This window comes from Neovison vison, chromosome 1 (genome assembly GCF_020171115.1).
Source record: "Neovison vison isolate M4711 chromosome 1, ASM_NN_V1, whole genome shotgun sequence".
NCBI classification, from domain to species: Eukaryota; Metazoa; Chordata; class Mammalia; order Carnivora; family Mustelidae; genus Neogale; species Neogale vison.
Window position 1 is genome coordinate 14,383,325 of NC_058091.1, and position 21,194 is coordinate 14,404,518.

Genomic DNA, 21,194 nt, shown 5'->3' on the forward strand with positions numbered 1-21,194 from the left:
CGGGAATGTGGGTGGAGCATCTGCCACCAAACAGCCCAAAGTCTGGGAGTGAAATTAGGCACATGTGATTAATGGGGTCGGAAACCGAACATCCATGTTGAGAGAAGGAGTGCGTGATTTATCTGGAAGAGAAGTAGTCAGGTTAGACCAGTTCCGAAAACGTGACCCTATTTTTCCGTTGTGGTTTTCTGATTTTTAAATCTCATGCGAGGTAGTTATGTGCTTGTTCTTGCTTGGTGCTTCCGTCTTTTATTTATTCCTTTTCGCTCTCCTCTGGATGTCCTGCGCAACTTGATGGAGTCAAGTGTTGCTTCGCTTCCTCTGTTAGGGTCTTGGCTCCAGAAAAGCCTCAGACAGTGGGTCTCTCCCAGTTTTGCCCTCACTCCTCTCCCAGGGTCTCGGGTGACCTGCTTAAGGCTTCTGAGTTTTATGTCCAGTCCCATGATTCCCCCTGCCAGCCTCGGCTTCACTGTCCTTTGCTTCTGGGGGTCATGCTTGCCCAGGACCCAGACTCAGATTCGATAAGGCCTGGCCATTGCGCCCCTCCCCCCAAGCCGGCCCCCGTCCTCATCTGCGGGCTCGCTGCTGGCGCCATGGACAGAGCAGGTGCAGGTAGAGATTGGACAGACTGGACTTTTACGGCTTCTCAATGTAGATTATTGCCCTTTTGCATACCTTTCAGTCAACTCGAAGGAGCTCTTTCTAAGTGGACAAGTTATCAGGATGACGTTCGGCAGTTTTCCAGCTGGATGGACAGTGTGGAAGCCGGCCTCAATGAATCCGAAAGGCAGTACGCGGAGCTGCGCGAGAAAACCACTGCTCTGGGGAAAGCCAAGGTGGGAGCTGGATTTCAGATGCCCTTTGTCCTCTGGCAGGCTTCTTCAGAATGCCCGGGTTACGTAAAAGTGGGACTACCTGGATGCTAGGGCTGTACATGTTGGTAAACGGTATTTGTGGCTTTTACTGCAATTTCTAATGGCTTCTTAAACCTGACTTTTATTTGTGACTATTTTATTAGTAAGCAAAAATCTTCTCTTCCAGGAAAACTGCATAGATGTTCTATGATATGTTTAAGATTTGGCAACTTGTCATATCTTTCAATATTTTTATGCTGATCATCATTAGGAAGTAAAAATGCTTTGTGTTTATGGCATCTTTTGTACTTTTGTACATTTTCTTAATGCTTATGTTGGTATAGTGCTACATATATTTTTAAAATAGATGATAGGTAGGTAGATAGAAAGAAAGATGATAGATAGATATTGGGGATATGTTAGAGTTCTTTTGTTCATAGTGGTGATCAAACAAAAAATTCTGGAGACCTTTGATTTATGTCCTTACTCCTGTGCATATTTTTGGGAGGACCTGTTCTACCTCAGCCTCATCATACCCTAAGCAGTGCGTACTACTTCTGCCCCCAATTCCTTCAAATTCTGATATTCTCATTCTGAGTTCATCTGTGTCATCCTGTGCTGAATATCCTAAATTAGAAATTTCATTATCTGCAGCTCCTTCTCTCTCTTCCCCACTTCAAATGAGGCATTAGGTCCAGCTGATTTCATCTCAGAAATGTCTCCTGACGATAATCCATCCTTCTTTTCCTGATTTGCAGCAGACTCCGAACTGCTCGTTTGTCTCATGTCTCCATCTACTGTTAACTTCATATAAGGGTGAATGCCTCGCTCTCCTGCCTCAGAGATTGTCTATGGTATCCGACCAGTCTTCCCCATCTAGTTTGTAAGAATTTTAACCATCTCCTTTGTCACCCTCATTTCCTTCACTCTCCTGCCCTCCTTCCACCCATGGCTTCAGCCTTACTATGTTTCCTGAAAATGCCACTCGCGATGGAACAAAGAGTCCCTGCCTCTGCGCTAATGATCTAACTCTGCTTCTATAGCCGGCAACTTTGCACTCACCTTTCTGAACAGACAGAAGTCTTTGCTAAGATACCACCACCCTAAGCTTACTTAGTTCTTCTGTTCTTCATATCTCTTTATCCATTATATTAAATATATGCCTACATCTCTCTCCCCTAGCAGATAAAGGTGCTTAATTTTTTTTTTTTTTGGACCCTACCATTTGGCTCTCTGACACAGAGAAAATGCTCAATAAAAGTAACTTGAATGACTAAATTGCCTTATGGGACCTATGCCAAGTCTCTTAACGTTTTAGGGTTTCATTTTTGCATCTGAAAATTAATTTAATCATAGTTATCTACCTTATAATAGTATTGTGGTAATGATTTATTGCCTAATTAGTTAAATTATTTATCTATTCAATAAATACTGATTGAGGGCTTGCTACATGCAGGCGTCATGCTCAATTCTAGGTAAATAAAACAGAGGACTGTGTTCTGGTGGGGAATTAAACATTCTTCCGAGTGCATGAACAGATCAAGAATTATAACTGGGGATAGGTGCTCTGAAGAAAGAAAGCTGTGAAAGGGGAATGTGTACAGAGCTAATGCAGATTGCTTGAGGTCAAGGAAGGGACAGAAAAGTCTCTCTGAAACAGCAGAGTTTAGACCATGCCCAAAGGAATGTCATGCCGAGAAATTAGTCTGGGGAGGTGGTGGGAAAAGAGCAGTCCAGATGCAGTAACCAGCATGTCCTCAGACCCTGAGGAGGGAGAGAGTCTGGCGCAAGAAGGGAACTAAAAGAAGGGCCACGTGATGCTGGAACAGAGAATAAAGAGGTGCGCTGGCTGAGCGGCAGGGCCCTGGCCACGCGTCGCCACGTGGGCTGGCCGGAGGAGCTCCCCTCGGTCCTGACAGCACGGGGAAGACAGTGGGTGCTTTGAGCTGAGGAGTGACAGGATTCTGTTAACAGTTTTAAAATGTTTGATCACGCAGGCTGCTGTGTGTGGTGGGGAAAAGGAACAGAGTGAGAATGGGTAGCCAGGAATCTGCCCGGCAGGATATTGCAGAAGTCCAGTAAGAGACAGCAGCAGCATGGGCTAGAGAGTGTACGGGACACATGGGGACAAGTGTCAGGACACAGTGAAGAGGTAGAACTAACACGGTTTCACTGTGGCTGGAATGACAGAGAGCTGGGAGAAAGGGCGACTTCCAGTGTTCTCAGATGGCCATTGGGGTGGCATGTGGTGGCATTTACTGCTTGATAAAAAAGACTGGAGGAGAAGGGGATTGGGGGTTTGGTGAGCCTGGGGAGGTATGGGAGTGGAAAGGAGCCCATTTGGGGACCAAGTAAGTCTCCAAACTTTGATTCTGAAGTTATTTGGAATCAGTATCTCAGACAAAGTTCTGAGCCAGGTACCAAATACATGAGCGTGCGCGCGCACACACACACACACACACACATTCACACACGCGCACACACACTCTCTCTCTCACACTTTATATGCGTGTATAGACGGATGGGTCTGTCGATCTACTTGTCTGTAGGTAGATAACCTAAGATCACTTGTCAACTAAACAGCTAAAATCTCTTAATTTTAGCAGTATTACTGGTACGATGGTGTTTCTTTTAAATGTTCTCTAGTTACTAAGTGAAGAAGTGCTGAGTTACAGCAGCTTGCTGGAGACCATTGAACTCAAAGGGGCTGGCATGACCGAACACTATGTCACCCAGTTAGAATTCCAGGACCTTCAGGAGCGATACAGAGCAATCAAAGAGAGAGCCAAGGTATGGCTGAACGTGTTCGCGGCCGACTCACTGAAATAGGAGGGGTTAGACCCATGCTTATTTAAAGACTGATTTATTTGTAGGAATGATGATTTGTGAAAGCACAGAAGAACAAATGAATTTTAATACTTTCAATGGCAGCAAACCCAAACAAAAACCTTCAAATACTGTTAGTATATGAGAGTTAGTAAAGGAAATTAATTCTCAATAAAAATTCCCAGAAATTACCCAATTTAAGAAAGAAATTGGACAGCTTCATAATGAAGATTCATAAATGTTTTTAAATGTCTGTCGATGAGAGTTTTCTAAAGCAATAAATAATCACAGATAACATTTGTAGTTCTTATTTAGGCCTCACCAAGAAACTAAAAATTTACTTCAAGCACATCCCATTTTATTAGACAAGTACATGGAAGATTAAATCCACAGTGAGTCCCAATCCTCACTTACAGCACATTATGAGAATTTCAGTTTCCTTCATTAGTAAAACTGTGTTATTAGTAAAACTGTGTTATTATAACACATAAAGTTAATTCATTTTTTGGCATATCCAGGTTACATTTCATAAGGAATTCAAAGATCAGGTAATTATTTCAAAAAAATAATCTTCAAGGCCCCTTTTCATCTTGCTAATATGTTTTTATATTTTTATATGTAAGCCTTGACCCTTTATTCTTCTAGGAAATCATACTTCAGTGATTTGATAATCATGTTTTCTTAAAATTCCAACATTACATTCTTCTAGTACATCACCACTGCATGTAGTAATGTTTTCCTAGCTTAATCATTTTAAATGCTGTTAATAGGAAGCAGTAACCAGGTCTGAAAAGCTAGTTCGCCTGCACCAAGAGTACCAGAGGGACCTAAAAGCATTTGAAGTGTGGCTGGGGCAAGAACAGGACAAGCTTGACCGACATTCCGTCCTCGAAGGCGATGCGGACAGTCACGAGACAACGTTGCGGCATCTTCAGGTAAAGTCTACTTCATCTTAAAGAAATTTTCATTCTGAACATGCAGCTATTATTTGAAGCAATGGGAAGTTAATATAACCTTGCATTGTATAAAGAGCGCAGAGTTACCAAGGGAGATCCTGATTCACGGGATCTCTGTAGTAGACTCGTGGAGATCTTTCGTGGGCAATTTAGACAGAGCAGGCCGGGACTTGAGGAATTTGTTCAGCTGTGAAGGCGGCCTCTGACAGCAACGGCTAATGGTCTAATTTATGGTCCTGTCTGGCCCGCCTGCCTGTGACTCCCTAGAGGATGAATTGGCTGTGGACCTTAGCAGCAGGAGTCAACGGAACACGACATTCCTCAAAGTGAAACCGATGACACCATCTAGTTTCAACCAAAAGCTCCCACACTGCTGAAGAAGGAATTAGAAGAGCTAGAAGACGTGTTGGCATGCGGGGCAAGAGGGCAGACCCAGTGGGTCGAGTGGTCCTAACCCTTTCACGTACTTACCCATTCTGCATTTCTTGAAGACCTACTGTTGTGCAGAGACTGCACATAAAGATGATTAAAATATATACCTGCCTTCAAGGAACTTGCCTTTTAGTGAGAAATGCAGACCTAGAGGCAGATCATTATGTATAATGTGATAAGGAATAGGCTGGTTCATGGGATCTTAGAGGAACGTCTAAGAGAGCCCCCCATCTTACCTAGAGAGATAGGGAGGGGTTAGGAGGTGTCCTTAGAAGAGACCACCAGGCACACACAGTAGAGAACAGAGAAAGGCCAATGACACAACGTGGCACCAGCTGTGCATTGGAATTTACTGACAAGAGTATCAGCCCCGATGAGAACTGGTTCAGGATTGAGCAGGATGTACCTGTAGCTTGCACAAAGCAGAAACAAGGACTGGGGTAGTTACAACCAGCATATAGAATTTCTGGCTATTTCAGAAATGTGGCTTTTGGGGAATATATAATGGCAGGAGCACAAGTTTGGGATTAGGAAGTTTGGACTCTAATCCTTGGAGGGAGCGGACACTGGATGGCTTTGGGCAGGAGAGAACCTCTCTCACACAGTGTCCTCCACAGAGCTGTCATGAGGAAGGATTAAATGAGACGGGAGAAGGTGCTCCATTCATGAAATATGTATGAAGCGGAAGTTAAAAGGGTCCAAATTTCAGCTTAAGTAAGGATCTAATCCATCCTGTTTCAAAAGAATAGGTACCCCCGTCGGCCCCATGTGGTTGTTGTAATTTATTTTTCTAGATTTGGCTTTGTTTTTGCTAAATAACCCCTCTCAGCACTTCACTTCAAAATCTTGGCAAGCACATACCAAGCTCTCTCGCCTTCTGGGTGGGAGCTGAGCCAATAAGTTACTCGTCACCAGCAGATGTTTCTCTTGTTCTGGTCAGAAGAAAGTATTTCCCTTCAGTCAGTAGTAGTGTGGCCCAAACTGATGCCCACCTCTCATTTCGCCATGCATTAGTTCTTACATTGTATTTTGAGACACCACAGATCTTAAAAAGGATGGAATATGCTAGTGGTGGTGAAAGGTGGTGGGAATTGTGATGTTCTACCTGCCCAGCAGAACTTCTTCAGCCTCCTGAGGTCCTACAGCTCGCCTCGTGGGGATGGGCCAGCTCTGTGGAGCACGTTCCCAAGCTATTTTGTGTAAACTGAAGGCCTAATCTGGGTCATTAGAACATATACATTATAAAAATGTTGAGCCATATATTTTTCTTCAGACAAATACTTGAAGCATGGGATATGTAAGAATTGACCTAATACAGTGTTGATTTGTGTAATAGAGATAACTTATAAAATATAGAAATAATGATATACTGGGAAGATTAATAAATTAGGGTGAGGGCCAGTAAACCGCAGCCAATGGTCACATGCTTACATTTTCAATAAAGTTTTATTGAGTCACAGCCATACCCATTCACTTATATATCATCTCTGGGTACTTTTGTGCTGAAATGGCAGAGTTTTAAATAGTTGCTTCAGAGAGTGTGTGGCGCTCAATGCCTAAAAAGTTTCCTATTATGTTTTGTATTACAAAAAAGTTTGCCAATCCTGAATTAAGAGAAAATACTGTATAAACTTAACTTTAAAGTAACTAAGAATATTGGAACAAAATTTCTGTTTGTGGACATTTTGGTTCATATTTTACCCCATATCTTATTCTTTTCCATTTTATAAAACATTCACATTACAACATTCTTGGAGTGGTGTCAGAGCTGAGGAAAAACATATCCATTAGTTTGAGCCATAAGAGATTGCTTTTTTGTAGATTAAAGAAATTGTCAGATATCAGCAATTTCAAATGGCATGAACTGATATTGAAGATTTTTGAAATGATACCATATGCTAATACTTTTAACATTTTTGGTGAGACTTGACTTGGTTCCTTTCAACTTTAGATGATCAGATGGAGTAACACTATGGATTCTTTAAATAGTAGAAAAACAAGTATATAATATAGTTTTGCCAACATCCTTGAGGATGTAACAGTTTTCCTTTCTATAAAAACTAGTTTATGTTCTTCAAGACTTGATTCATACCACATCAGCAGGGTAAATCGTTGGGGCTTATGCTTTGATGGAAGAAAAGGTACTTGTACCTGGGAGCCCCTCGTGGGCGGGTGTGATGAATAGCCCCCCAGGTCTGCAAGCCAGGTGCTCTCCAGGACCAACTTTTCTTGACCATCACATTCACTAGAACAGCTTTGACAAAGGGTTCCTCTTAGCAAAAACAAGGGGCCATGGTTCCTTTTTCAGGCACAAGCATAGCACGGATGCCACTCCATGTCAAAACAAGAAGCCTGGGACTGAGTACTTTATGAGCCATAACAAGCCTAGGTTATTCTTTTAAATAAAACCCCTTTAATCACAGGTGTTTTTGTCTGTAAGCTGGAAAGTCAGATTTCAGAAACTGCTTCGAATATGGAGTGTGTGTGTGTGTGTGTGTGTGTGTACCTTTGTGTATGTGTGCATTATGATTATTTTACTGGAAATATTTCTGCGTCTTTCCTCTTACTTGGGAAACGATGCTCAGTGTTAGATACCTGGTTTTTTTTTTTTTTTTGTATAAGACAGAATAAAATAATTCTTGTCTAAGGTGGAGCGCAGGCTGGCACAGGTAACTTGGGTGAGACATGGTAACTCATGCGGGTGTGGACTACGAATGCGGTGTGACAGCCGTGCCTTTGCCCTTTCCCCTGCAGGAGCTACAGGTGCGTTGTGCAGAGGGGCAGGCCCTGTTGAATTCGGTGCTGCACGCCAGAGAGGAGGTGATACCATCGGGCATCCCCCAGACCGAGGACCGGGCTTTGGAGTCTCTCCGACAGGACTGGCAGGCCTACCAGCAGAGACTGTCTGAGACCCGGACTCAGTTCAATAATGTAGTCAACAAACTGAGGCTCATGGAACAAAAGTATCAGCAAGTAGATGAGTGGCTCAAAACGCTGGAGAGCAAAGTGAGCGTCAGGACAGGACGTCAGGCTAGCCGGGCAGCCAAGGAGATGCAGTTACATCAGATGAAGGTACAACTCCTGCAAATTCTCGATCTTTGTCAGAGCAACGGTGACCTTGCAGTTTGTTTCATTGAAATAGTTAGTAACTTTTTGTCTAAGATTTACATTTTGCAAAATCTCTTTCTGCTTAGAACAAAGAATTACTGTAGAGGATGTTCTGCGACAGCATTTACTAAATAGAATCTTAAATTAGTCTTTAATAAGATGTAATTTAATGAAGTATTTTGTATTTTTTGTATTTTGCATTTCCCATACCCTATTACCTTGTTTTGTAAAGACGCATGAATGCTAGTATTGAAATCATTTAAGTTTAATGTTCTGATATGAAATGGCTCTAATGTAGTACATTGAAATAATACTTGATAATTAGTTTTTTACTAACTTTTATGCAAATTCAGTAGGCATGATAAAAAAATAATGCTTAGGCCTTTGGGATTTTTTTTTAAAGATTTTATTTATCTGAGAGAGAAGGTATATGCATGAGCAGGGGGAGGGGCAGAGGGAGAGGGAAAAGCAGACTCCGCACTACGCAGGGAGCCTGATGCAGGGCTCAGTCCCAGAACTCTGGGATCATGACCTGAGGTGAAGGAAGACACTTAACCAACTGAGCCACCCAGGTTCCCCAGGTTTTGGAATTTCTTATCCATATTCATCTACTTTAAGATTTATCTAACAGAAGATACAACAGTGTATGCCACTCTTTTTTTTTTCAAGTTTTAAACCAGTGTAATATATACAGAAAAGTATTCAAACTCATAAAGAATAGTTTTTATCATGTTATTATAATACAATTTTTCATGAAGGTTATATAAGACACGTTTTCAAAATTATATCTCAAATATATTCTAAACATACATTGACATCATTTCCTTTTAGGGTGATTTTATATATATATATATATATATTTTAAGATTTTATTTATTTATTTGACAAAGATCACAAGTAGGCAGAGAGGCAGGCAGAGAGAGAGGGAGAAGCAGGCTTCCTGCTGAGCAGAGAGCCCAATGTGGGGCTGGATCCAAGGACCCTGGGATCATGACCTGAGCTGAAGGCAGAGGTTTTAACCCATTGAGCCACCCAGGAGCCCCAGATTTTATATATTTTTATACTTTTTTCTTGTAATAAGTTCAGTATATACAGAAAAGTGCGCAAATAAGAAGTGTACAGTTTTTACCATAGTGCTATAATAAAATTTTTCATGAAGGTTATATATGGTATGTTTTCCAGAATTGTACCTCAGAATAAATAAATTTTGAACCTACAGTAAAATCATTTCCTATTAAGAAGATATATATAGGGACGCCTGGGTGGCTCAGCTGGTTAAGTGGCTGCCTTCAGCTCAGGTCATGATCTCAGCGTTCTGGGATCAAGTCCCACATCAGGCTCCTTGCTCAGCGGGGAGCCTGCTTCTCCCTCTGCCTCTGCCTGCCTCTCTGTCTGCCTGTGCTCACTCTCTCTGACAAATAAATAAATAAAATCTTAAAAAAAAAAAGAAGATACACACACACACACACACACACACACACATATTTTCCCAACACAGTTAGGCTTAAGATTGATCCTGTTCCTGTCATTTCTGTCATTTCAGAAGTGGCACGAAGAAGTCACCGCATACAAAGACGAAGTTGAGGAAGTAGGAGCCAGAGCTCAGGAGGTGCTGGACGAGAGCCACGGGAGCAGCCGAATGGGCTGCCAGGCCACCCAGCTGACTTCCAGATACCAGGCCCTTCTCCTCCAAGTGCTGGTGAGTGGGCTACCGGCCAGCAAATTTCACCAGCGAATGTTCTCCCTCGCATTAACTTCTGGTGAAGACACACATTTATCAAGAAACGCGCTGCTACAGGTCTGTAATTCACTGTCCGATTCTCTTTTTCCTTTTCAAGGAACAAATAAAATTCTTGGAGGAAGAGATTCAGAGTTTGGAGGAATCAGAATTATCCCTAAGTTCCTATTCTGACTGGTACAGCTCTACTCATAAAAACTTCAAGAACGTCGCCACCAAAATTGACAGAGTAGATAAAGCGAAGATGGGGAAAAAAATGAAGATGTTGGAGGTAGGTGTGCAAACATGGGACTTGTCCCTCAGCCTTTTTCCCAGACTGCTGTCCCATTCCCTCGCGCAGACGTTGTGGGCATGAATGTTTATCCCTGCCCCCGGATGAGTGATGGTCCGTGGCTCATGCTTCACTCCAAATATTAAGTTATAATCTGTGTAAGTCTAAAATCTGACTTTCAGTTACTTATGATGTGATGTCGTCTGAATGACTTAGACTTGGTTGCTTATGTCTGAATTCCAGTCTGACACTTAAATATTAGGAGAAAAAAAAAATTACCTCTGATTCCTGGCACCACGTATTAACAAAAGAGTCTTTACTCAGATCTTTAGGATTACTAAATGAGAATTTCGTCATGAGATGAGACAAGAATGAGAATGAGATGAAAAGAACATCATGTTCTCTGATTTGGAAATGACATATTGATGAAGACTTGTTCAAACCTATCTTAAATAAAGAAGAGAAGATTCCGCTTCCTGGCAGATCACCTCTTTATTAAACTCCAAGAACATGTCTTAAGGGGAAACTCGAGAATGGGGACTTGAAAGCCTTTTCTTTAAAAGGAGAGAAATACTAACTCCCTATTTGCTTCCTGCTCACTCTCTTCCCCAGGGTTTGCTAAAAGACATGGAGAAAGGCCATGGTTTGCTGAAGTCAGCTCGAGAGAAAGGAGAGAGGGCTCTCAAATACTTGGAGGATGGAGAGGCAGAGACTTTAAGGAAAGAGATCCAGGAGCACATGGAGCAGTTGAAGGAACTGACCAGTGCTGTCCGGAAAGAGCACCTGACCCTGGAGAAAGGCCTTCTCTTGGCGAAGGAGTTCTCAGATAAATACAAAGCACTAACTCAGTGGATATCAGAATATCAAGAAATCCTACACGCTCCCGAAGAACCCAAAATGGAATTATATGAGAAAAAAGCTCAGTTATCGAAATATAAGGTAATGTGTTGTTACTCGCTGACGCATGGCTGGGAAGGTCCCGCCCACAGGCAGCGCACGGGAGGAACGTGACTCCTGGCGGGTGTCTACCCGGAGTGGGTGTTGGAAAATATCCTTAACTTGTCCATCCTACTGGGGTGCGTGATGCAGATTTATTTGTCTAGGTATGCAATGTCAGACTTAGTTTTCCATTCGGGAATCATATTTGCCTGATATTCAAAGAGTGTATCACTAAGTGGAGATCTGCTCTACACTCTGACTCAGGCACAGGGCTGCTGCAGGTACGTCTTCCCGGCATCAGGATCTCACACATGTCCATTCTCTGCCTGTCATGTAGAGTCTTTCCTTCATCTTTTGGTACCAATGCCTATGAGATGATCTATGGTGAATTGAAAATGAGATACTATATGTGTAAGAAAAGAAATTCTAATTAACCAGCTGTAACTAAACATCTTAGAAATTAATTTTGGGGGCGCCTGGGTGGCTCAGTGGGTTACAGCCTCTGCCTTCGGCTCAGGTCATGATCTTGAGGTCCTGGGATCGAGCCCCGCATCGGGCTCTCTGCTCAGCAGGGAGCCTGCTTTCACCTCTCTCTCTGCCTGCCTCTGTGCCAAGTTGTGATCTCTGTCTGTCAAATAGATAAAAAAAATCTTTTAAAAAAATTAATTTTTGAAAGAATAAATGGTGACATGGTTGTAGCTATATATGTGTGTAGAGAGAGAGATTTCACCTGCTCAAATCTTTGAAAGAATTTGTGGAGGCTTATATGTGGAATAATTTATATTCCAAATTTGACCCAAATTATTAGCAGTATTTTTTTAAGATTTTATTTATTTATTTGACAGACAGAGATCACAAGTAGGCAGAGAGGCAGGCAGAGAGAGAGGAGGAAGCAGGCTCCCCGCTGAGCAGAGAGCCCGATGCAGGTCTCGATCCCAGGACCCTGAGATCATGACCTGAGCCGAAGGCAGAGGCTTCAACCCACCGAGTAATCCAGGTGCCCCTAGCAATATTTTTTAAGAATTAAAGTGTGATGGTTTACCTTGGAGATTTTCATGTTGGAAGCTTTTCCCTCCTCTAGCCAGTATGTCTATTCCTATCCCTCATTGTTTTGTTTTTTGTTTTTTATTTTTTTTCACCAAGGGTAGCAGTATGTCTTTGAAGGTGCCACATAAGATCACAACTACTTTGCCCTTTTTCCCCCTCGACTGAGTTTTTGTTCTATTTAAATAGCACTTTGAACCTCTCACAGCGACGTTGCAGCCGGAACCTGAGTGTGTAACTTCACATCCATTTCAAGCTGCTATTAACTTCATGAACTCGGCATCAAACGAGATCACCTCACTCCCTTTTGTGTTGAGTTTTCTTTCCCGGGTGCCAGAAATATGAACTAGGTTAAATTTAGCCAAAGGTAATTCTTTGCCGTGCATCCCTCTTCACGTGAGACGGGGGCTGTTCGATGCGTTGCTCTTACTCTGTATTTTAAAACTTGAGTAGCCATAAAAATTCGTCTCTAATACCTATTTATGAAATATACATCGGAGCGTTAGTTGAGGTAGGTCGTCTCGCATGTGGCACAGACATAGGCATATATTCACGTGGATCGCGTAGATGAATGAGCTGCCTCTTTATTTTTCCTCTTCGAACTTCTAGTCCCTTCAGCAAGTGGTGCTGTCCCATGAGCCCTCCGTCAGATCGGTGAGAGAGAAGGGGGAGGCTCTCCTGGAGCTCGTGCAGGACGTCACTTTAAAGGATGAAATAGATAAGCTTCAAGGTGATTACAAAGACCTCTGTGGTGCAGGAAAGGTAAGGAGAAAACAGAAATTCAATAAAAATGTGCTTTTTTTTTTTTTTTGTCAGAAAGGGGTCTTTCCTTTTTTTTTTTTTTTTTTAAATCTATCAGAAAATTAAGGGCTGGTATGAGTCAGTCTTTTTCCTTTTATTTGGATCGTCGTTTTAAATGGCATGATGCCTCCTTGTGTTTTTCCTGTTCCTAGTAATTTTTTGTGGCTGTACCTACCCTATGAGTTGCACGGGGTTTTTGTAAAAATATTAAACAGTTCTGAGTAGATTCTTGGCTGGAAAGTCATCTCTAATGGGCACCTGGCTTCACAGGAGCACGTCTGCAGCCTCGAGGCGAAAGTCAGGGACCACGAAGATTACAACAGTGAGCTGCAGGACGTGGAGAAGGGGCTGCTGCAGATGTCGGGCAGACTGGTGGCGCCGGACCTCATGGAGACGAGCAGTCTCGAGACCATTACCCAGCAGCTGGCCCGCCACAAGGTACGCCTCCTCCCGAAGAGCTGAAGAACGCAGTGCGGTTTTAGCAGCTGTGCCCGCGTGAGTGTGTGTGTGTGTGTGTGTGTGTGTGTGTGTGTGTGTGTGTGAGAGAGAGAGAGAGAGAGAGAGAGAGAATGAGCGAGGGAGCCCATGTCTCGATCACAATGACTTCCTTCAAGAATCCGGTCACCGTCTCAAGAGCATCTGATAACAGAATTGCGGAATTCCACATTTCAGTGAAGGAACAACAGTTAAATCCTGGCTTTCAGCTTCTGAACACATTGTGGCATTTTTCCCAGCTCACAGTTGTTTTTTTTTTTTTTTCTTTTCCCTCACAGAGTTTAATCTCTATAAAGTAATTTATCAGAGGAAGAGATTATCTGTAGTTTAGAAAAGTGTAGCCAAAGATAAGATACAGGCAGAGTAATGGGAAAGGCGGATTCTAGATTCTAGCAGACTCTGTGGTTCCCTCCTTTCTCTGTTCCGGAGAGAGCAGTGATGAGGGCAGCCCCGTCACAGCCATTGTGGCCCCACAGGTGACGATGTGCATGAAAGCATTTTGTAAGCCACGAAGTATGATGCCGAGATGCCGTGTTCTTCACTTTGTTAACATCTGTTTGTACTGCGGCGCCTGGGTGGCTCAGTGGGTTAAAGCCGCTGCATTCGGCTCAGATCATGATCTCAGGGTCCTGGGATCGAGTCCCGCCTCGGGCTCTCTGCTCAGCGGGGAGCCTGCTTCCTCCTCTCTCTCTGCCTGCCTCTCTGCCTACTTGTGATCTCTGTCAAATAAATAAATAAAATCTTAAAAATATATATATATATATTTGTAGTAATTTTATGTGCCAGACGACAGAGGTCATATGGTGACAATTTTTTGGACTAGTTTTGGTGACCTTAATGGGAAACTGAATTGTAGTCCCGATGAGGTGACATTCTAGTGTATCTGAGGAAAGCCAGGCTTTCCAAGCTTTCTGTAGGCTTCAGGAATCCTTCCATGTAGGAGGAGATTTTATTTAACAAATACGAATAGAAAAGTAACTATACAGTGTATTCTCTTGGGCATTGAGGAAATGCCCTCAGTCCCCTTATGATGTGGTCGTTCTGTAACAGCTCGAAGACAAGTGGCTCTTTTCCATACGGTGCATGTATGATAACTGTTAAACCAGCACCATCGCAAAAGTGACGGACCGTGAGCTGCTGGGGACCGCTAGAGTTTCTCTTAAATGTACTGATCTATCAACCCAAGAAATCTTATGTTGGGCTGTGCCACTTATATTAGTATTGCAGAGCATTAAGAAATTAAAGCTTGATTTAAAAAGTTGATTACCCACTCTAAGGGGTCTGTGAAAGCACTCACTAGAGGTCACGTGAGGAGTTAGTGGAGTGTCCGAGCTGGAGTCAGACAGCCCGGGGTCCAGAGGCTGGGGCTCTGACATTTTCTAGTTGTATGACTTTGAGCATGTTATATAACCTCTCTCTGCCTCAGGCTCCTTATCTGTAAAATGAGGATAATAATATACATTTATCAGGGATGTATATAGTTCCTGGACTATACCGGGTGCTTAAAAAATGTTGCATGGTGAATATTATCTTTATTAGTATAAATATTATTCAATGTAAGTTACGTATGATATAAATTACTAATTAGATATTAGATTAATATATCAGTGAGATATTATATTATTAGATAAATTAAATGTTATTAAATTAGGTTAAATAGTAATTAGATTATTTTAGGTATAAATTATACCAGAATTATAATTTATAGAGCTAAAAAATACACGAACATCCTTTTTGCTGTTAATAATACCATGGAACAGATATCTCTGTAACAGTAACTGAGATCAGCCATGAATTCACTCTGGTCTTAATGGTAACTACAGCACCCCTGTATAAGCTAATCCATTAAACTAAAAAATTCTTCCCATTAGAGTATCCCTGAATACATACATTTTTTTTGTTTGTTAGTATGCAGACAAATTACAAAATTCTTTAAAAAAATCATTAAACAGTGAAATTACTGATTTTAAACTTTGATAAATTTGTTACTTAAAAACTGAAAATGGAATTATGAAAACTCAGTATTTCTTTCACTTCTGCAGGCAATGATGGAAGAAATTGCTGGCTTTGAAGACCGTTTGAACAACCTTAAAATTAAAGGTGACAATTTGATCAGCCAGTGTGCAGACCACCTTCAAGCAAAACTAAAACAAAATGTGCATGCTCATCTGCAGGGCACGAGAGACAGTTACTCAGCTATCTGCAGTACGGCTCAGAGGGTGAGCACCCCTGGAACATTCTGCAGCGATGATGAATTAAGGAGGAATTCTGTACAATGTAGAGGTTTTTTTGTTTGTTTGTTTTAAGATTTTATTTATTAATTTGACAGAGAGATAGAGAGATCACAAGTAGGCAGACAGGCAAGCAGAGAGAGAGAGGGGAAGCAGGCTCCCTGCTGAGCAGAGAGCCTGATGCGGGACTCGATCCCAGGACCCTGGGATCATGACCTGAGCTAAAGACAGGGGTTTTAACCCACTGAGCCACCCAGGTGCCCCACAATGTAGAGGTTTTTAAAAGTACCTTTGATTTTCAGTTTTTCGGTTAGTTTTATTGTTTGTCCAGACAGGAAATAAGAGGATAGGTTTCCCAGTTTCCCTGTGGACACGAGAACTATCAGACATTTGGTGGATATGATGAAATGCTGAGTTTCAGATACTCAGTTTTACCTAATCCCTTTATTTCATAGATTAGGTATGAAAATTTAAAAAAAAAATTATTTTATTTGTTTTTATTCGCACACTATCAGTATTTCTAATTTGCCATTTATTCTCCAACACCCGATAAGTTTATTCTGGAGTTTTTTACAATTGTTAGTTTCTGTTTAACTCTGTGCTGCCTAAGTGCTACTCAAATTTAGTACTTTTATGAATTCATAGAGCAACTGGATGGAATTAGTACCAGATTTGAGTTATAATGTAACAGGTGTACTTCCACAAAAATGGAATTCCTAATGTTACAGAAATAAGTCTAAGATGAATGAGAATTACACTTCTAACAAAAATTGGGTAAAATATATGAATTGTTTTTTATTATTTTAGAATTTTTAAGTGGCTCCGCAAAAAGTCCCTGTATTTTTATTGTTGGGCTAGCCAGTAAGAAGTGGAGATGTACATGTGACATGGGAAAAATTCTCTGTCTTCATCATGATTGGAAAAAAAAAAAAAGTTGGGTGATGCTAGTTCACTTCCCAGACTTGAAAAATTCACTTTTGAAAGGTTAAGAAAAAAAGAGCAGCGGAGAGGGGTGGGGAATGGGGTAACTGGGTGATGGGCATTAAGGAGGGCACGTGACGTAATGAGCACTGGGTGTTACATAAGACTGATGGGTCGCTGACCGCTACCTCTGAAGCCAATAAAATATTATATGTTAATTAATTGAATTTGAATTTTTAAAAAGGAGAAAGAAGGAGGGACAAAGTAAATCTAACAGATAATTGAAAATGATGACACAGAGTGCCCTCCTCCAACAGAGACGATTTTGAACACTTCATAGTAAGCATTTTCTGCATATTAAGGATTTTGTAAATTTAAGAAAAAATGGGTCACTGTTCAAAAGACAAACACGTAGCTTGAAAATAAATTTTTTAAAAAAAGATGAAATTCTAAGAACATAATCAGAACCTCATAATTAAAGTGTATAAAAATGATGAAGAGAACAAAACACCTTACTTTTTTTTTATTTCTGCTAGAATAAGAATAAATAAGGGACAGTACCAATTATCAGATGAAGATGATGAGTTTAATAGAAGACAGAAGCAGAATCGATTACTGTTTAATTTATCTTAATAAAAAGCCAGGCTAACTTAATTTCCTTCTTTTTTCTTTCTTTCTTCCTCTTTTTTAAAATAGTTTGCTCAGAAAAACATTATAGGTAAATTTCACATTGCTTCCAAGGAGACACAAAATAGTTTCACATATGTCTATGGATAAAATGGAAATTGATTGGCTGATTGAGGATTAATTAATTAATAAACATACTAGAAAATATTTTGATTATTCTGGATGATTGTTATTCTGGAATACAGCTTTAAAATGAAATGAGGGCATTCAGCTATCCCTTTCCCTGTGTGATAGTTTAGTTCCAATCTGACCATATTCTTAAAGCAAAAGCATTTCAGTTAGGGAAGTATCAGTTACCTTTTCAGGATATGGTATCTTATCTTTATGTTTAGTTTCTATGTTCGACAAAAAGTGCAGTAATTATATCATGGCAGTTGGGAACTGAAAAACTTCTGATTTATGTCTGACAATTTACTTCAAAGATGTCATTATTCTAACACATTTCTACAGTAACATTAACCCTGCCCATATTCTCTTCCCCTAATCAGGCTATTACATTATAATATGTGGGTTGAGAAATCATACATTGTAGATGGTCACTGAGCTTCGCAAAATTTTGGAACTTATGCCAACTCCTTAGATAGGTAGATAGTACTGGGGAGTCCTGCGGGAGATATTCATGGACTCGTCCGCATGTTTCACTGGCATCCAATGATCTTTATAGAGATCAGCAGAGATTTTTTTTTTTTTAACACTCTCATAACGACAGCATGATTGTTTTGTCTCAGGTGTACCAGAGTTTGGAGCATGAACTTCAGAAGCACGTTAGCCGACAGGACACGGTGCAGCAGTGCCAGGCCTGGCTGTCTGCCGTCCAGCCAGATCTACAGCCAAGCCAGCATCCACCTCTTAGCAGGGCAGAAGCCGTGAAGCAGGTAGTAGACTAATAAGTAGGCACTACTTATTAGTGCCACATGTGTGCTGGCTCCTGAGGGCATAAAAGTATACATAAGGTTCTTCCTAGCTAGAACATGCACTTGACTAGAGCCAAGCTCCTGAGGGCATAAAAGTATACAAAAGTATACATATATATACCTATACATACACGTGGGGGCGGAAAAGCTGCTTTAATGTCTTTTCGGGGAACAAGCAGTGCTTGTCCTAGGAGCCCGGTCTGCATCTGAGCTGTGGAATGTTGGTTCCTGGAGAAGAGAACCTTCTGTTTCAAATAAAGAACATTTACTTTTTTTTTTTTTTTTTTTTGAAGGAGCCAGATAGTGAAAAATTTGAGGCTTTATGGGCCTTGGGGTCTCTGCCTTAGATAGTTAGTACAGAAACAGATGAGCATGGCCATGTTCCAGGAAGACATCTTACGGACACTGAAATTCGACAATCTTCACCTGTTAGGGAATTTGGTTTTTTTCTCTATTTAAAAACGTGCAAACTATGCTGAGCTGGTAGGCCATGCAGAAACAGTGCATGTTCTGAGCTTGACTCTAGTCAAGTGCATGTTCTAGCTAGGAAGGTGGACCCAATACCGATGGTCAGCCTGGTGGAAAGAGCTTGGGCTCTATGACCGAGACTTCAACTCTAATAACTACTCAGCGGATGACCATGGGTACGTCACTTAATTTCTCTGAGCCTCAGTGGTTTCATGTGTAGAGTATACTTATTTCTGAAAGTTATGAAGAAATTCAAACATCATACCACAATGCACATGATTTGTAAACAGAAAGGATGGGTGGTCAATGTCGAAAGACAGTTTTGTCTTTCACCCCTGGGAGGGGTGGACATGCTGTTAGTATCAGCCAGAGAAAAGGCTGAGCACCCTGCAGTGATCGGGACAGCCCTCCCCCCCCAACAAAGATTTACTTGGCTTCAAATGTCAGGAGTTCTGAGGTCGAAAAGGCGTAGATGCATGAACCCAACAAACTCAGATGTACGGTCACCTCCCCTGTAAGGTCGCCCATGGGTTGCCCCCCACCTCTTTGACCTTTGCTCCTACTGGGTCACTCAGGTCTTTGCACTGGCTGACCCCTTCTCACCCTATGGTATGATTTGCTCCCTCCCTGGATTCAGTCCTGTTCCTCAGAGAGGTCTTGGAGGCACATTCTTTCCAAAGAAACAGTGCCTTTTCATCATGGTTACTTCCCTTTATTCTGCTACATGGTATTTCTCACTGCAAAACATTGCACTGCATGTTTATGTGTTTGCATATTATCTGTCTCTATCATAAGAATCCAAGAAACAACGGTTTCGTTTTGGGTACTCCTTTGTACCAGTGTCTACCGTAGAGCTTGCATACACCGAGGGCGTCTTCACAGAAACACGCCTCTCTGTGTTTCTGCGTGTGAAGGTCCACCTGTACCAGCCTTTCTTGGGGTTATGGAAAGGGAAGAGCCCTGCGCGAACTTTCTGCAGAGAAAAAGAGCCCAGCCATCTGTGTTTTTACCAAACTCCAGTGAAGTCTACAAATGCACAATGACCTTTTCCCTTCTGTCTCCAGAATGTGCAAAACCATGTGAAGAAGTAGGCCAGGCAGGCTACTGAGCCTTTCTCTGAAGCGGAAAATACGCTAGAATGGGAGCCGGGAATCTGGAAAGGTTATAGAAGTTCCTTGGGTGTTCCCCTTCCCAGACCCCACAGACTAATTACACTGAGAAGCAGCTGCAGGACCAATGGGATCCCTGCCGGTGTGTTTCTAATGCCTTCCTGCAAGTCACGAATGTGTGTCATTTATAACAAGGGTGAAAATATGGAGCATGGCAAGGTTATTTTTGAAATGTCAGCCGAATATTACAAATAGTACAAATATTTGCTATCTAAAAATAGCATGTTTCTCTTTCACGCTGACAAGTTTGGTTTTGGTTTGTTTGTTTTTTTTTTCCAGGTCAAACACTTCAGAGCTTTGCAGGAACAGGCAAGGACTTACTTGGATCTCCTTTGCTCCATGTGTGACTTGTCAAATCCTTCAGTGAAAGCCACAGCAAAAGACATTCAACAAACAGAACAAATGGTAAAAAGTTTAAAACATCGCATTGGATTTGTCTGTTTTATTATGTCCTCTTGCCTGTTGCTGGATGTGACAGAAAATATCTCCTCGGATTATTCTTTCCTTGCTGCTCCTACGGCCATTTTAGTAAATAGATATTTGAGTTTCAAGTAAGTCACAGAAAGTAAGCACACTGATGGTACTAATGCCACTGAACTGGTACTTTGAGTTCCACGGAGCTGCCAATCATCACCTCCTGTTTTCTCCTTAATTACCATTCTCTCTTCCTCTTTTCTGATTTTTCCACTCACGTTTTAATTCTTTTTTGTTCCAACTTTTTCTTTAGGTAATACTTTATATAATATGGTTCCTGATTCTTGCTTTATATTAGGGATGGCAGAGAGCCTGCCCTCCGTCAGGACCTTCCTAATCCATGGGCAGTGCCTGAGGGTGGTGTTGAGAAAGATCTGGAAGCTGTATCTGGGCTCAGCGGAAAAAGGTTGTGAGGGGTTCACAGCACTTACCCACAGCAGATGACAGCATCCAGCTCATGTGTTGGCCCTTGCTACCTTCAGCTTGTCAAGGCAACACGTTCAGGTTTAAAAAAACAAAAACAAAAACAAAAACCTGGTTTTGATCTTTAATTGACTGAGTATTCACCAAATAGTAAAAGAACATAAAGGAAAAAAGTATTGAAGAAATTAAATAATTCAATAATGTAGATATTAAAATAATGTAGGGTTGGGTTTTTTTCTACTTTTATATTACCAAAGCAAATCTCTCTTTAAATCTTTATGAAAGATAATATGATTCATTTATTTTTTTAGAGAAATTATTTATTGAAATAAATTATATGGTTTTGAAAACCAAGGAAACTAATCTAAAAATATACCCAGAGTGTTCATTATTTGGTGTTTTGTAAGTATTGACACATGCACACTAGAGAGCAGTATTAGTCT

At 41.4% G+C, this 21,194-nt stretch overlaps 1 protein-coding gene across 18 annotated transcripts in view; it reads left to right on the forward strand.

The window, feature by feature from the left end:
* The window catches only part of SYNE1 (spectrin repeat containing nuclear envelope protein 1), a 479,099-nt gene that overhangs the window by 255,050 nt on the left and 202,855 nt on the right, over positions 1–21,194 (forward strand). For all 18 annotated transcript variants that reach the window (XM_044243752.1, XM_044243801.1, XM_044243842.1 and 15 more), the window contains 12 exons: positions 683–836; positions 3,501–3,644; positions 4,451–4,615; positions 7,823–8,140; positions 9,720–9,875; positions 10,015–10,185; positions 10,798–11,124; positions 12,778–12,930; positions 13,240–13,407; positions 15,507–15,683; positions 18,032–18,178; positions 20,134–20,259. In XM_044243752.1, coding sequence (XP_044099687.1) covers positions 683–836; positions 3,501–3,644; positions 4,451–4,615; positions 7,823–8,140; positions 9,720–9,875; positions 10,015–10,185; positions 10,798–11,124; positions 12,778–12,930; positions 13,240–13,407; positions 15,507–15,683; positions 18,032–18,178; positions 20,134–20,259 — 2,206 coding nt within the window. The remainder of the gene's footprint in view (positions 1–682; positions 837–3,500; positions 3,645–4,450; positions 4,616–7,822; positions 8,141–9,719; positions 9,876–10,014; positions 10,186–10,797; positions 11,125–12,777; positions 12,931–13,239; positions 13,408–15,506; positions 15,684–18,031; positions 18,179–20,133; positions 20,260–21,194) is intronic.